Source organism: Salvelinus namaycush, chromosome 34 (genome assembly GCF_016432855.1).
Source record: "Salvelinus namaycush isolate Seneca chromosome 34, SaNama_1.0, whole genome shotgun sequence".
Classification (NCBI taxonomy): Eukaryota; Metazoa; Chordata; class Actinopteri; order Salmoniformes; family Salmonidae; genus Salvelinus; species Salvelinus namaycush.
This window is the reverse complement of record NC_052340.1, coordinates 24637002-24653767: the sequence shown is the minus strand read 5'-3', so window position 1 is coordinate 24653767 and position 16766 is coordinate 24637002. Positions and strand designations below refer to the sequence as shown.

Below are 16766 nucleotides of genomic sequence, written 5' to 3'. Positions count from 1 at the left end.
CGTCTTTCCTACCCTACCGATGTCATTCTTCTGTGAGCTGCTCCATGCCAAAACCAGTTGAGAGCTGCACACTGGCTGCCTGCAGATGATATTCCGCTGAAACTGCGCGGCGGGCATGTGAATAGATTTCACGTGCTTTGCGATTGCGTATGCTACTTTGTGCATGATTTCTCTATTGCACTACATAAATCGTATACCTGCACTACAATATTTTGATACGCATCAGTAGATATTAAGAAGTAATTATAAACTGGGTGGTTCAAGTCCTGAATTCTGATTGACTGACAGCTGTGGTATATCAGACCGTATACCACGGGTATGACAAAACATTTATTTTTACTGCTCCAATTACATTGGTTACCAGTTTATAATAGCAATAAGGCACCTCGGGGGGTTGTGTTATATGGCCAATATACCACGGCTAAGGGCTGTATCCAGGCACACCGTGATGCGTCGTGCGTAAGAACAGCCCTTAGCTGTGGTATATTAGCCATATACCACACCCTCTTATGCCGTATTGCTTAAGTATATGCAATAGCCACTGAAAAGAAGTGGGTATACGGTTTATACCTGCGTATAAACTCCACTACACCAACGGGCCTGTGTTATACAAAGAGTGCACTAGTATTAGGTTCCCACTGCGAAAAAAAACATGTTATAATAATAAATATATATGCTGTTAAGATACTGTATTAATGTTTCAAGGCAGAATTGTATCGACTTGGTCTGGCGAAGCGGTTTTATGCATTGACAATGGAAGCTGAACATTTGTTTCTTTACTCTGCTGTTTGAGACTGGTCTCGGGAAGAAATTACATGTCCTCACTGTCATACCGAGCACAAATTTATCCAACAGAGACACTTAATGTGGTCTCGAGACCAACACTGAAATTAATAACACATACAAAATGAGCCTTGAATTGATGTCTTTATTACCAGAAAAAAACAGCCCTCTTGCACTCCACAACCATACTGAGTACCAGGAACTTTTCCCTGTGAAATCTGTTTGTATCAAAGTATGAAAAACATTAAGCAAAAATGTCAACGCAACTGCAGTTCAAGACCCCCTCCCCACACGACTGGCAAAAATCTCCGAAAAGGATTTTAATACTGAGCGTACATAATACAGAACACTAGAATGTCTTCCCAATATGAGAAATCACAGTATTTTGCAATAAGTACTTTTTGGTTTCCTGTACTTGGCAAAAGGGTACCAATTTGTGACATGTGGCAAGACAATGCATTGTAATGTCATACAAAAAGAAAATGAATACTCAAATTTAAATAAGCAATGGTTTGCTACAGAGTGATCCCCAAACCATGTCACTCAATCTCATATTTACACCTCAATCAATGACTAGAATACACATAACGAAATATTGCAAAATAAACAATGAAAAAAATGAAGACAAAACAGAGGAAAACTAGGAATTCAAATTTGTACATTTTGGCTCATATCAACAAGTCACCACACAATACAGTAAAGGATAATTCATGTGGATTTACAAAGGAGTGTTGAAGTCAAAAGGAGGGTGAAGAAGATTAGTTGTCTCGGCGAGTGTGCTTGGACTGAATCCGCCATCCTGGAAATGTTTATCCCTACCTACTCTAACTCCCAAGACTGCATTTCTGAGACTACGGTAAACTTAGTTGACCCCTGAGTTCCTAATGCAAAACTAGTGTATGAAATACCTCTTTACAGTGTGTTTCTTAGTGCAAACCAGCAAAATATGCTTGATTAAACAGAGGTATATTAAGATAGCACCCAAGCTGACAATGCTCCCCCAAACGGTTATTTAGCTGGCCAAATCACAAAAGCAGAATGGGAGGTGGTTTGCTCTATATACACACACACTTGTGAAAACCAGCTGTTCAAATGCTTGCATTCATACATTTTATAAACTTTTTTTTTTTTCATAGAAAATATAAATATCCCTGAATGAAACAGATTCACAGCATTTCCTTTTGAAAGGGCTCCAGTGCTACTACCTTAATGTGGTGATCAAGTGTCTTCAAGGTCTCCAGTTAGTCTCGCTCTGGCTAAGCCTGCTGCGCCAAGTCCTTCATTCGCTGTCGTGATATGTCACCGTCCGTTTGCCACGGTTTCGGGTCTTGATATGTGTTCCACTCTGGGGTTCCTTATACGACTGGTCGCTGTCTGCCTCAGAGGCATCCCTCCTGCGTTGTCGAGAGTGGCGGGCGGCACCCTTTTCGCTGACACTTGACCTCTTGTGACTTTTTCTCTTTGTACTGTTCTGTGAACCTGAGCTAGCAGAGGACTTCTCAGAGGCAGAGGACTCTTCCTCCTCCTCGCTTTCAGAGGCAGAACTGTGGGCACTGCTGCTGCAGCTTTCTTTTCGCTTGCGTTTCTGTCGCTCCAAACGTCTCTTCCACCTCGGACACTCAACCTCCTCCTCTGACCCTTGAGAAGAGGCATCTTCCTGACTATTACCGTCCTCGGGTTCTGACTTGGATCGAGATTCCTTCTTGGGGTGCTTTGAGTTGGATTGTTTAGTCTCTCTCTCGTCCTTATCACAGTAGCTCTTAGCCTTAGCCTTGCGCATGCACTGTTTCTTTTCATCAGGGTTCTCTGAGGAGTCTGAGGTGTAAATGCGTTTTCTCTTGGAAGAGGACTGTCGTTTTGTAGCAGCTGGGGAGGCTTTTCTTCGGTTGCGTTGATATCCTTTATGTGAAACAGTTTTGCTCTTCCCATTCTTACAACTGCCTTGCATCTCAGAGTCCAAGTCCTCCTCAGAGTCCAAGTCCTCAGAGTCTTCATTGATATATTTCTTTTTTGGTTGGGCTCGAAGGCAAGGCCGCATGCTAGGGCTATGCTTCTCCTTCCCATCAGATTCTTCCTCTGAGGAAGCATGCAGTTTCCTCCTTGCTCTCCTGTTGGGTACAACTTCCTCCTCCTCGCTCTCTGAAACAGAGTCATTGCGACTCTGTCTTTTGTTTCGCAATGGAGGTTTTTTATTGGATTCTCCCGCCGATTCATCGTATGAATGGTTGCTGTCTGCTTCGTCTTCCTCCCCATCTTCCTCCTCTTCAGACTTGAGTCTTTTCTTGCGAAAGCTTGATCTCTTTGGAGTGTCACTGAGTTCCTCTGATTCAGGGCCATCCTGTTTGTGGGTTGAGGCAGATGTTTGCGCTTGGCTTTTTGATGGTAATTTACAATTTTTCTCAGAGTCTTTAGGATGTTCTTTCTCCACCTTCCTCCCGTTTTTGTGAGGGTGCTTTTGAGCATTGTGGTCTCGTGTTGTGTGTTGTCTCTTTCTGGAGCCAGACTTCTCTTCCGCCACATAACTGGTAATGCAAGTTCTACTTTTGCTCACTGCAGCAGTTGCGGTGCTTCTGGAGGACTTCTGAGACACAATAGTTTCTTCCTCCTCCCCTTCTTCACCATCAGAGCTCTCCTCATCCTCTTTCTCAGAGTTACTATCAGCCGGTTGATATTTTGTGTTGTAGCCATTTACATGAGACAAATCATCTGAAAGAGATAGAAACATTAACACTACAGCAACAAATGAATGAAATTGGAGTAAAGGCAGAGAGAAAGTAGCCTTGACTGTGAAAGCATCCACAGTATGCCTGTAGCTCTTACCCTTACCCCCCGTCCCTGCAGCTTGTCTGGTCGTCCTGTGGCTGCTGGAGTTCTTACTCTCTCCATTCTGATGGCAACGAGAGGATGAAGCTTCACTCTCAATACTGTCCTCATTGTTCTCCCAATCACCCGATGAATCCTTGCCTTTTTTAGAACCTAGGTGAGAGAAAGAATATGTTACCCAAGTGTGTTGAAATTTGTTCTCAAAGAATGTCCCCTTTTGTGGCTCTGGTTCAGTAGATCCTTGAACAAAAAAAGTTGATCCAAACCAGTCTAAGCCGACTGTGTGCTTACTCTGTGCTGATGACGGATCCTCGGATCCAGAGGCTGATGACTGATCCTCGGATTCAGAGCTGCTCTGGATCACGGCAGTGCGTTTGCTGACTCGGGTCGCATGGCGGCTGCTTTTCCGCCTATGTTTGTCCTCATCCTCAGAGGCTGAACCATAGTCTTCCTCAGAGACTTCCAGAAGCTTCATCTTGTTGACGGCTGCCCTGGCAGTCTTCCTTTTCAATGTCCTGCGGCCCACATTCTCCTCCTCATCCCTGTAAGTGTCTGTACCCTGGGATGGTGATCTCTCAGAGTTGTTTCCTCGTCGCCTCTCTCGCCCAAATGTTCTGCTGTGACCGTTCATCTGGGAACCCCTCTCTGGACACAGTGCAGCAGCAACATTTTAATGGCTAATAATCATATAATAACAAAATAAATATCTGCTCTGTACAGACAGTTCAGACCTTTGACCAGAAGGGCAGTTATCTGCTCTCCACTCCCTGCTCTAGTTATCTCTCCTTTTCCTGGATCTGTGGTGTGATGGTGTTTACCTGGCCGTTTGGTATGCTTCCTATGGGTAACAGCATTGTTCCTGGTTAGCCTGGTGCTGGACCTGCTGGGGAATCGGCGAGACATTGAGTTGGACAACTTCTCACCTTCCTCACTCTCCTCCCGCTCATTGGAGGACTCACTCTCGCTCTCAGCAACTGAAATAAAACATCAAAAACAGGGATTTTATTAGAAGGACAGCTATTAAGAGCTAGCTGCCTTCTGCCGGATTTATGTGAAATACTCACTTTTTTTCTTCTTTGCCCCATTGTTCCTGGTGACTCTTCTGGTTCCCCTGGTCTCTCTGCTGTGATGGTGCTGTGAGGACCTCGGGCGTTTCTCTTCTTCAGAGTCACTCATATATAACTCACTGTAAATCTCAGAGTCTGACCTTGAGGAAGCTTCAGAAGAGCTGTGGCCTGAGCTGTCACTGCTGTGGCTCCTCCTCCTGGTTCTCTCAGGAGCAGACACTTTGGCTAAGGTAGATTTGGTCGTCAACGCCGCTTCCACTTTTTCCTGAGTTTTCAGAGCAGTCCTCTTTTGACTGTAGGGAAAGAACAATATAATTAGAAGTGCTGTACGTCATGTGGACAAGTACATTTCCTTAAGCCCAATGAGGTCCGTGGGCAGTAGAAGTGAGGCCTACCTTGTGGTGTCAGTGCTGGGTGCAGCAGACTCGTGGTGCTGAAGCTTCTTCCGGAACCTCTGGCTGCGGCGGAGCTTCTCGCTGCTCTTGACGGCAGTTTTGTATTGCGATATGATTGTTCTGATTCGCTCTTCGAAGAATGCAGAGAGCCGTAAAGTCATACTGTAGATCTGGGGACAGAGGAGATAAAAATATGTAGAGCACCAATTTGGCATCAGGTCCTAGTCACTATATTGGTCAGGTTCTGGATTGTCATCAATGTCAAATTGTAAATGAAAAATCAACTCAATATAAGTTTTTGATCAAGGTAGGATTTTTTACACTGGAATCACTTGTATGGTTTGGAAATGCAAGAGCTGAAATACCTTTGAGCGTTTGTTTGGTGTGAAGGCTTTAGCATTGGCAAATATCAGAAGTGTGTCTTTGCAGAGCTCCATGGGGTTTTCATAACGGTCCTCCTCAAGGGTCCCCTTCACCATCCCAAAGTCCATGGGTGTGTCAATGATGCTAAGGTAGTCCTGCAAACAGACATGAGTCACATTCGATCAACAGTTCTGTCAAAGCCAGAGTCATTATTACAGTAGAAGTCTCTGTGTTCTCTTACTGGGTAGGAGGTAGGATCCACAGGCTTTCTGAAGGGCTCAGAGTCCTCACACTCAAAGACATAGTTCATCAGGCGTTTGCACTGCCCCTTCCAGGAGTCTGGGTCAGGTACCGTCTCCGAAGAGCGCTGGGATGAAGGAAGACACATAAGATAACATCCCCAGCCACTTCCCTCAGTTTTCATTGCTGATTTTACATAATCTTTCATTACTTACCTGGCACAGTCTGTGTCCAGAAGAGGGGCCTGGTGCCTCTTCCAGGTCCTGGGAAAGACATTCAAATCAACATCAGTTCATCCCAAACATTTCAGAGCAAGGTTTGAATGACTTGCCACATCAAAACCTGATTTACCTCATCATCCGTGTAGTCCATGTCTTCAATTGCATTGTAGATCTCCATGATATCTGTACAGCTAGGTCGACTGAGGAAATAAAAAGGCAACATAAGTCGTTAAAAATGGATCTGTATAAAAGTTTGAGCTCAATAACACTTGTACAACTCACTTGATAAACTTTAGCAGGACATCTGTAATAAGTTTTGCTGAATGGGCTATCTTGCTCCTTGGCTCATTGAAGGTCCGGGCGTTGTGCACAATGTATCTGGCATCCCAAACTACAGCGGACAGTCGCCTGTAGAACCTACTCAACAGTCTCAGTCTGATGGTGCTCAGGTCTGTGGGGAAGGCTATCACCGTGCAGTACGTTGGGTATTGAACTATGTCCACCGGGCCAGAGAATGGGGCTACAATATCTGTCAATGAGAAGAAAAAGAAAAAACAGAAGTAGTGTGAATTTGAAATTCAAAACCTCACTAGCCCATCTAGGAATGGTATACAATGCAGGGTCTGTTGAGGAGGAAGTAGTACCAAAATGCAGTGGTGAGGTGAGTGTGCTTACCGACAGTGATGAGTTGGTCAATGCCTGCTATGATGCGTTCACACTCGTCATCTCTGCTCCTCTCACCCCACTCTCCTGTCTGTGGTTTATACATGACCTCTCTCATCTCCTCTGCTGTCACTGGAACCCCTCCACCTACACACTCAGGTTGCTGGGCTGAAGAGCACACACCATTGTTGCCATATAGTCCATTACCAAATACTGTACTAGAATGTCCAATTTACAACAGAGTCTGTTAAAATTACCATCCTCTGGAATAGCTTCCACATCCCAAGGACTTAGCTTCTCCGTTTCACCATTGTCCCATCTGGCAACAAAACAAAGACAAGCAGGTTAGAAGCATCAACTGTTGGGGACCATTTTGACTGGTTTCCAACATCGCAGACCCAATCATACTAGCACTTTAATACATTCTCACCGGACTTTGAAGCACTGGAAATGACTGTCTGGATATTCAGGCTGATATGGCTCCTGACAAACAATGATCCCAAACCACCAGGCATCATCTATTACGGACCGGAATCTGTCATCTGCAGTGAGGAATGTTACCATTTTAGGTGGGGGAATGCAGAAAACATTGTATCGAAATGTTGACCTGTTCATCTCATACGTTACTGGACCTTGAGTAGTGTGAGGAACCCCTGAGGAGAGACGTATTGTTAACTTACTTGGCTGCCAGACTCTACTGCGTGCTTCGTCATAACTCTGCCGAAGCACGAGGAAGTCAATCACATCTGGCATGTCATGATACCTGAGGGGAGGCGTACAGAAGTCCAAAGTTACCAAATGTCTCTGGTTATATCTGTGTACATTCATCTTTAATGTTAGACACTTTGAAGCGGTTGCATCACTTACTTGACATAAAATGATTTGTCTGTGATTTTGCGTGTGCCGTGGTCAATGAGCGTCAGTTTCAGGCGGCAGAGTGTCGGAGGGCACACTTCATACTTGATCCCAGTTATTTTAACAAATTCTTGGTCCTGTAGAGAGAAGGAGAGCGTCAAGTTACTCTTCAACAATGTCCTTTTAGACACAGGCCCTCAACACACAAGCCCGTTTTCTACCGCATCAGTGGAGCAGAGTGGATATGTTCTTACCCTCAGCTCCATCTTCCTCCAGGGCTGTTTCTCCATGTTAATGGGGTACAGGTTGTTCCTGTTCACCGCCTCCACATACGCCTCGTGACCCTGGCGGAAATAGATTACCTGAGGGAGAGAGAGGGTAACAGTAATTAGATCAGAGGAGGCTGGTGGGAGGAGCTATAGGAGGACAGGCTCATTGAAATTGCTAGAATGGAATGGATACGTGGTTTCCATATGTTTGATACCGTTCCATTCCAGCCATTACTATAGCTCCTCCCACCAGCCTCCTCTGATTTAGACATCAGAGATGCATGCACACATGAACACAACACAGTAGGGGAGACATATGGTCCAGACAGAGCCACGTACCTCATCACCCATCTGGGGAACGAAGGGAGACTTCCTGGGAATGACATCAGTGATCCACGTTGAGGGTCTGAACTCATTGGAGACTTCTCTGTTGATCGACGGCCTGGCTTTAGGCCGCTGTGATACAAATGAACAATTACGTAAGATTTATTTAATATTCAATAGAGAAGTGTGAAACTACTTTTTGTCATACCATAACAGGATGCAAGCACTGACAAAAAAATATGCAGGTTAGTACAGTGGCTAACCTTGGGCTTCTTGGATTTCTGCTTGCTAGTCTGAGGTGGTCGTTCCTCATCCTCACTTTGCTGCTTCTCTTCCTCCTCGATCTCTTCCTCTTCCGAGCTGCTAAACTGGCGGCGAACTCGTTTCCGTGATGACACGGGAGTGGAGGGCTGCAGATTAATCCCAGCGTCTGCTGTCCAGTCAGAGTACTCACTGGACGAGTGGCTGTCATGGGAAATGCAAGTTATGTTAGCATTAAACCAAGGGAAACAACAATATGACATACGTCATGTACCTCTTGCAAGGAATCAAGAGAAGCAAAGAGCTTATCTGTACCTTGAACTGTCACTTTTCCATTCCTCTTCCTCATTGGATGAATCCAGTTCACTGCCCTCCATCTCATGGTCCTAGAGGAGGGATAGGAGATGGCAAGATTGACCTCTTTCACCAATATTCCAAATAGCTTGTTATTCTCTAACGGACATGCCAAAAGCATAGAATGTACCTCTGATGTTGTGGTCCCCTCTCCCTCCTCACAGGAGAACTCGATTAATTCCTCCACAATGCCATCTCTGCTCTGCTGGAAGACTTTTTGCTTTTTGCGGGACTGTGCTCGTTTGATGCAAGGCAGTTCATCTTCAGAATCATCCTGAGGCAGAAGCAAAGCAGAAATGCAGGTATGACGTCAGTATCATTTAAAAATTCCTGTGGTCAGTCATGATCTTTAAAAGTAATAAATATATGTCTACTTACTCTACAACTGCCGTATGTCACACGGCGTTTCTTTGCATTGTATAAGGCAATCTCCTCCTCTCCTTTTGTAATTCGGAAGTCATCCTGGTAACTAAGATCATTTACACATTTAATTTAAACGTGCATTACAGGAATAATGTTCTAGAGATGAACCATTCAGGAGTAGACTTGTTTATATACATGACATCCTTTGTGTTATATAACTAACTATACAGATTATCTCCCCCTGTTGTTTGAGGGATGTCGGTCTCACCTGTAACTGCTGGATGAGAGCTCAGGTACCACCACCCTGCGTCTCCAGGCCTGCAGGTCCCTCTCCGTGGCCATCTGGCTGCGAGGGGCATTCTGGTGCATCTGTCTCACCCCCTCCACCTGCCCACTGCGCCTTAGACCCACGTTAGGGGACGACTGCACCTCAGCTGCACCTCGCTCATTCACTGATGCTGGGTACAGAGTGGGAGAGAAGGGAACACAACATCACTGCTTGTCCAGGACCCAATCATTCATTCAACCATAATGGATGAGAAATGATTTTCCATTTCCAATAGAGTCCTCGACCATTAACATGTAGGAATACAAAGTTATTGAGCATGCCCCAGAGCAATGGTAGCTTGTAGAAAGGAAAATAGCTAGGAATATGTTATCTTGCATGCCACCACACAATACTGCTAGTAGAACTGACAGTATGGGTGTGTTCCGGTACCTCTGCGTGGGGTGCTGGGGGCTGGGGCTAGTGTCCCTGGTCTGCTCTGCCTGTCTTGCTGCTCCTGCAGCTGCCTGATGGTGTCGTCCAGAATGCTGCGTCTGGCCGTGGCCTCCTCATGGTCTGTGGTCAGCTGACTGATCACCTGCTCCATCACCTCGCCATCACCTGAGGGGGACAACATGGACACAGTCTTAAGTAACAGGGTCTTAAGTAACACAACCACTTACTCAAACAGATTCACACATCCACCCACTCACAAACTCTCAGAGAAACAGATGGTAGTTGCACTGGTCAAACAAAATCCACCCATCCACACGTGCCCAACTGCTATTTTAGTGTTGTTGTACTGGTCCAATAAACAAAAGGATCATATTGCCTTACAACTGTCTCGTAAATGCTAGTTTACATACTTGTGGCAACATATCCCAGCTGAGGCACCAGGTGTTCGTCTGCAATGTTCTCCCTCCCGGGGACCAGCCGCTGGTATCTAGGGGGGTGGGGGTTCCCATCCACATCCACCAGGAAGGGAGGGGGCATGAGGTGGGGTGCCTGCTGGGTCTGCTCATCCAACACAAAGCCGTTGGCGTCCCGGATCAGTGGCCGATAGTCGGTGTGGAAAAACACCTGATCTGGAAGCTGGACAAAGACAGACAGGCAGTCAATCTCAAACCATTGAATAAAGGACTCTTTCCTATGCATAGATGTAGTAGGAGCTCCAGCCTTACCTTCTCGTATGGCTTGGAGCTCCCAAAGCCGAAAATGACCAGATGACCGTGGGAGTCTGTGCAGGCAAAGCGCTGGCCGTCAGGAGTGAACTTGCAGTCAAAGACAGCACCATGACCCTGGCCCTCAATCTGTAGGGCAGACAGAGCAACCAAGATGGAGTCAGTCATAGTTGGAGAGAATGGATGTTACTGTCTTCTGTGGTGCATGGCTCCTCCTCACCATGTTGAAGTAGTGCTGTGTCTTTGTGCCCCGGACGATGTCCCAGATGAAGACGTTTCCGTCGTGGCCAGCAGACAGCATGATCCTGGGATCTGAGGGGTGGGGCTCCAGGACAAACACCTCAGCCTCATGGCCCTGCACAGAGCATCACACAGCTGTCAGGTCAAATCACTGTCGGATGCTATTCCGCTATTTTACCAAGTCACTGGACAAAATATTTTGAGGAAATGCTCCTGAAAAGCATGCTTACAGTGACAAGCAGTGGCAAGGGGAAAAACAGTACAACTATAATGTCCTCCTGACTAAGGAATCGAGGACTATCCCTCAACAGTTCTTTATATACAAATAGTTGAAGGATGGAAATTCATCTACACTACTAGTAGTCATAGATACAAAATCAGCTATCTTCGTGAGACAGCACTGTTCATGAAAATAGAATGTAAGACAATGCAGTTGCTCCTACTTTAAGGATATGTAGCAGCTGGCCCGTGTAGGAGTTCCACACTTTGAGGATATGGTTGTTGACCGCTGTGATTACTGAGTTGTCATGGCGATCCCACGCTACCATGGTGACCTTGGGTTTGAAAAAGCTTTCCTCATTGGTCGCGTGTTCTGAGCTGCGGAGGAAGTTGATATGAACGGATAAAAACAGATACAAGCATGTGTAGGTGTATGTAATGGTGCCGGCAAGCTGTTCATTCCTTACCCTGGTAGAGTGGCGTTCATGTTGAGAAGAAGGCTCCTCCACTGCTGACGCTGAGTCAGCCTCCAGATGCGTGCTGTGCCATCTCGACTGCCACTCACAAACCTAAGAGACGAGGCAAACCAAGACAATGGACTCTAGGCAATCCTCATGAAAACGGTTGGGCTAAGGTGAGTGCTTCAACTAATCACACTGATCATACCTTTCTCCTGAGTGGCAAAATTGGATGCTGTCAACCTTGTCCTAAAAATTAGAACATATATTGACAACAATGGTTAGAATATTACATCAACGTTGTTTGTATTTGTTGTAAATTAAAGCTTCAATGGATTTAATTATTATTTGTTTTAGGAACTCATTATTTTCTTGTGTTCAGCTTTTCGCTGCTATGTGATGGTTTATCTGCTCTTCAAAAGGATCTTACCGTGTGTTCATGAAGCTCTGATATTTTTTCAGGGTTCCCACCTCCCAGGTAATATATTCTGATGACATCGTCAGTACTTCCCGTCGCTAAGAACATGCCACCTAAAATGTTTTATAAAACAAAAAAACTACTATCAATTTATCCCAGTTTGGTTCAGCCTTTAAATACCCATGTTAGAATAACTTGTTGGTGAGGTAAAAAGTTGAATCAATACTTCTGTTAAAATCGTATCAGCTATGGTTAGTGTAATAGTATGATCAATTTGTAGAAATGTATTTAAAGAGCCAAAGCATTCTTTTACACTAAACTGCCATCTTGACATCGTTACCTGGACTGAATGATGAGCACACCATCTGAACTCCCGGCCTGGGTCGCTCTGTAAACTTCTGCGGGCGATCACTTTACAAACAGAGTGTAAATGTTTCAGATTTATGTCATTTTCAGGATGCAATTACTATCTAAATCAAATTACCAGTAGTTGAAACTCACCTGAAATGTATGTTATTGACATCCCACTGCCAAAAGCAGATTGTTGCATCAGTTCCAGTGGACACCAGGTATCTCTTTGAGCCCTTGGCAAACGGTGAGAACTGAGACAGATGTAATTCACAAAGTTAAATGCTGTTCCAGATATACTTATGCAGCCACATCTATACTGGGGGATGTCTACGGTACAGACAGCAAATCACACTAGTGGTCCAATGTGAGCTGCTGAAGCAATAAGGTTTAGTATGTACATCATGAGTTAAAAAGTGCTGTGTGCAGTTAACGCATTACACTGTTGCATGGTGTCCTACATTTGCAAAACTGTGGACAGCATTAGCTTACATACTATTTGCCCGGCTAACATTACAGTCGATAGAATCATAATAAGGGTGTTGGAGGAATATGGAAGCTCCTACCTGTAGGGAGGTAATGGATCCACTGTGCCCCTGTAGGACAGCCATAGGTGCACAGGTACGAAGGCACCACACTCGGATGGTTTTGTCACAGCTGCCAGCTGCCATCAAGGTATTCTCAAAGCTGACAGCCAGGTCTGAGATCTCAGCAGAATGTCCTCGCAGGGTTGAGTGAAGCCTCCCGTCAAACGAAGACCATATCTTCACCAAGCAGTCGTCCGAGCCCTTGAAAGTGGGGTTTGATAAGGTAGATAAAGTGATGAGCCTCGGGTATACCACCTAACATGATTTCCCCCAAGAACTTGATCTTTATGACGACAAAACTCACGGTGAAAATCCTGAGACCGGTCCGATCAAAAGCAATGCAGTAGACTGCAGACAGATGACCCAGAATCCTCCTGTGCATCCGCATGTGCTGATAGTTGCTCACAGGGTTCACAGTGCTGAACCGTTGAGTACCTGTTAGCTCCCTTCCTCTGTACACCTCCACTGTGAAGGACAAAACACTATGACTCAGAGTCCAAACATGATAACAGAATCATGTTAACAGAAAACAACACAGAATGCGTTGAGTTATAAGCACACATTGAATTTACTGCACCGGCATGAATAGAAAATAATGTGTGAACATGTCAATCCTGTGTCAGGGAATACCCACCTAGATTTGGAGGATCCTTGCAGGTCAAAGGCATCTCTGGTGGTCTCCCTCTGTGCAGGGCAGCAAATGATGAGCCTTTCCTCCGAACATTGCCGTAACCTGGAAGAGATGGAAAGAAATAAGTAATTGAATCATTTCATCTTACAATTCGATTTCAGAAGGAATAGTTGCTGATGTATACATTTAGAATGCACGCTCAATCAAGATGCATGTAAAGCTTTGCACCTTTTGATGTTCTGAGTAAGGACTGCCTCCCAGTTCCCAGTAGGGAATGTACGCCTGGAACACATGGCACTTCTTTGTCCAGAATCGGCCCAATCTGCTTACAGATCTGCAGCAAATGGTCAGGTGCAATGTGTCCGTTGGCTGAAACCTATGGGATCAAAAATAGTGTTGATGAGCAGAATGACTAATCCAGCTTTCATTGTTAAACCATTATGCATGCTTTGTTCTTTCTTCAATCAAGCCATCACAACATTTGTACATTTATATTTGGGTAGCTGTTAAGAGCGTTGGGCCAGTAACCGAAATTGTCACCGTTTCAAATCCACGAGCCGACTAGGTTTAGTCGTTCTGGAGCGTCTGCTAAACGAAAAAAAAAAAAAAAAAACACCAGGAATCATGAAACTACAGTACTGCAACCACACGGTCTATTTATTATCATTTAGGTCATCATAGTCTTTCTGTCTAATAGACTGTCAGCCAGTGGCACTGTAAGAAAATTGCATTTATTTTTCTAGGGGGTAAAAAATGAATCACTGACATAACTTGGGTTCTTCATGTACATCGGATCTCATTCCACCAGTGTGCTGTATTCTTTGTGGGCAGAACGTTTTATGTAAAACACATTCATCAACCGACGAATCACAACACAGGTCACAAGGAAAATAACGCAACTACAGCCTTTCTAGGACGTGGATTGGTCAACAGTGGTGTCCTGACGTAGCCAGAACCCCAAGAGTCCCCACCCTATCTGCAGTACAACAGATACATTTAAATGTGTTAAATGTGTTTCTATACTACAGCGTTAAGCTTTCGAAACATACAAAAATAAGTAATCCTACATACCGGTAAAAGTTTAAAATCAGGTTATTATGTAACAAGAATGTAACAACGAATAAAGCTGAAAAGAACAAAGAGTAAATGGCCCATGCATGGACACAACGTGGCTGTCATTCAACAATAACAGATATTCGACATTTAATTTACATCTATAGATTATAGACTTACCAAATCTTCGTAAGATCTTGGATGTTCATTTCCTTGCCAGTCTAATCTGCAAGGCAAAAGCTATCCAAAAAGGTGCGTGTTAGTGTAAATCTCAACACTCAAGATGCTAGAAATACTGCCAGAAATTAAGTTAGTAAAAACATGTGATGTCAAACGAGTGAGGCGGTCAGAGAAGCATTAAAACTCGTGAGTGATACAAGTTCTACGTTCCAGTCCATCGGGATAGCTAGTAGCTACATACACCGACGGCAGAACGCCGCTGCTACCGGAATACACACCTGATATTCTTCTAGTTCGCTCGCTAGAACCTGCAATAGATACAAAAATAGGTTTTTCGAATGTGTTGCTTTCATTAACTTTTCGCCAACAATTTTGAATAGTAAGAAAAATGATGTCAATAAGGCACGCCAATTTACCTCAGCCGCGCTCTGACATGGACCCGTTGTTAGAAAACGTGAAATTAGGTAATACAGCTCTGTAAGTGAATAGAATAAAATAGTGAGCACAATTGGATATCAATTAAATCAAGATTTATATATAATTTAAGCAATGAATTAGGCAACTATATTCGCCTTACCTGATTCAAGGAGCGAAATATTCCGACTTTTGGCCATTGAATCGGCCGTGATTTGGTGGGTCTACAATTTTAAACTAACTTTATGACTAGTGAGAGTATGATATATTTATTTAATTTCGGTTACACTGCTCTGACCCCCTCCACAGTTGCTCCCGCTTTCTAATCAGCCTGTTTTCAGTCGCCATTGGAAGGATGAGGCCTCAGCAATACGAGTTACTTCCGCCACAGCAGAGGAAATAGGGGGTGGGGAACAACTCTTTATTTTTTGTTCGACTACAACAAAGACAAAGCGAAGCTCGCCCTATAAATGAACTGATATTCTATTTGAATACATTAGAAAGCTTTTGGTCAATGTAACGAAAGAAAGCTATTTATATATGCGAAATTATAGTATAAAGACGCAAGTATAAAGACGCATTGTTGTCTTTGACAAGGTCGAGTGTCTTGTTGATGACGTCATATGTGATGGCAAAACAAAAATGTCAATCTGTCACATTTTATTTTACCCGGTGCAATTTGTCTTTGATACACTGACTTAGCTACACTAGTTAGGCTTTGTTTCAATAACTCAACTGAATAAAGAAAAACATCCATGCATCCATTTGTATAGACAAATAGGCTATGCAATGCTGATGAGAACAATGCAGTATTAGCCTGTGCAGTGCACGATAGGCTTCAATTACGTTGGCGAAATATTAGTGCTATGACAATATCAAGAATATTATCTTTTTATTTTTAGACATTTGTCTGGAGATATGACATGATAGACCCACATTTCTTATATCATGTAAATACACTACATGACCCAAAGTATGTGGACATCTGCTTGTGGAACATCTCAATCCAAAATCATGGGCATTAATATGGAGTTGGTCCCCCCTTTGCTGCTGTAACAGCCTCCACTCTTCTGGGAAGGCTTTCCACTAGGTTTTGGAACATTGCTGTGGGGACTTGCTTCCATTCAGCCACAAGGGCATTAGTGAGGTCGGGCTCTGATGTTGGGCGATTAGGCCTGGCTCGCAGTCAGCGTTCCAATTCATCCCAAAGGTGTTCGATGGGTTTGAGGTCAGGGCTCTGTGCAGGCCAGTCAAGTTCTTCCACACCGATCTCAACAAACCATTTCTGCATGGGCCTCGCTTTGTGCACGAGGGCATTGTCACGCTGAAACAAAAAAGGGCCTTCCCCAAACTGTTACCACAAAGTTGGAAGCACAGAATCGTCTAGAATGTCATTGTATGCTGTAGCGTTACGATTTCCCTTCACTGGAAAAAAGGGATCTAGCCCGAACCATGAAAAACAGCCACAGACCATTAGTCCTCCACCAAACTTTACAGTTGGCACTATGCATTCCGGCAAGAAGCGTTCTCCTGTGCACTGCACAGTAGGCTTCAATTGAATTGACAAGTAGGTGAAATATTAGTGCTATGACAATTTCAGGAATATTTATTTTTAGACATTTGTCTGGAGACATGACATGATATACCCACATTTCTTACATCATGTAAATACTGCATATTGTTTTCTAGTCTCCATGTGGTGTCTATCCTGCACTTGCATTTGAGGGATCTTGACTAGATGGGATATGCAGCTAATGTCAGAAGTGACTTTTCGTAGCAGGTCAGGAGAAT

The 16766-nt window shown here is 44.3% G+C and overlaps 1 protein-coding gene across 1 annotated transcript; it reads right to left on the bottom strand.

The window, feature by feature from the left end:
* Nucleotides 1–908: 908 nt before the first annotated feature.
* On the bottom strand, nucleotides 909–15241 carry LOC120028609 (bromodomain and WD repeat-containing protein 3-like). The gene is made up of 41 exons (XM_038973822.1): nucleotides 15139–15241; nucleotides 14978–15036; nucleotides 14840–14869; nucleotides 14562–14621; nucleotides 13557–13704; nucleotides 13332–13430; nucleotides 13002–13162; nucleotides 12677–12898; nucleotides 12264–12364; nucleotides 12103–12173; nucleotides 11775–11875; nucleotides 11553–11593; nucleotides 11354–11455; nucleotides 11111–11264; nucleotides 10648–10782; nucleotides 10428–10556; nucleotides 10113–10338; nucleotides 9700–9867; nucleotides 9250–9439; nucleotides 8997–9087; nucleotides 8749–8892; nucleotides 8580–8650; nucleotides 8267–8468; nucleotides 8019–8135; nucleotides 7665–7772; nucleotides 7423–7547; nucleotides 7236–7318; nucleotides 6986–7097; nucleotides 6813–6874; nucleotides 6568–6723; nucleotides 6175–6421; nucleotides 6023–6092; nucleotides 5887–5934; nucleotides 5673–5798; nucleotides 5434–5586; nucleotides 5069–5238; nucleotides 4671–4966; nucleotides 4425–4580; nucleotides 3898–4251; nucleotides 3604–3759; nucleotides 909–3489 (listed from the first exon to the last, which is right to left on the bottom strand). Exons 1-41 carry the CDS (start codon nucleotides 15173–15175, stop codon nucleotides 2063–2065), a joined length of 6708 nt encoding a protein of 2235 aa, XP_038829750.1. The 5' UTR covers nucleotides 15176–15241; the 3' UTR covers nucleotides 909–2062.
* Nucleotides 15242–16766: the final 1525 nt, after the last annotated feature.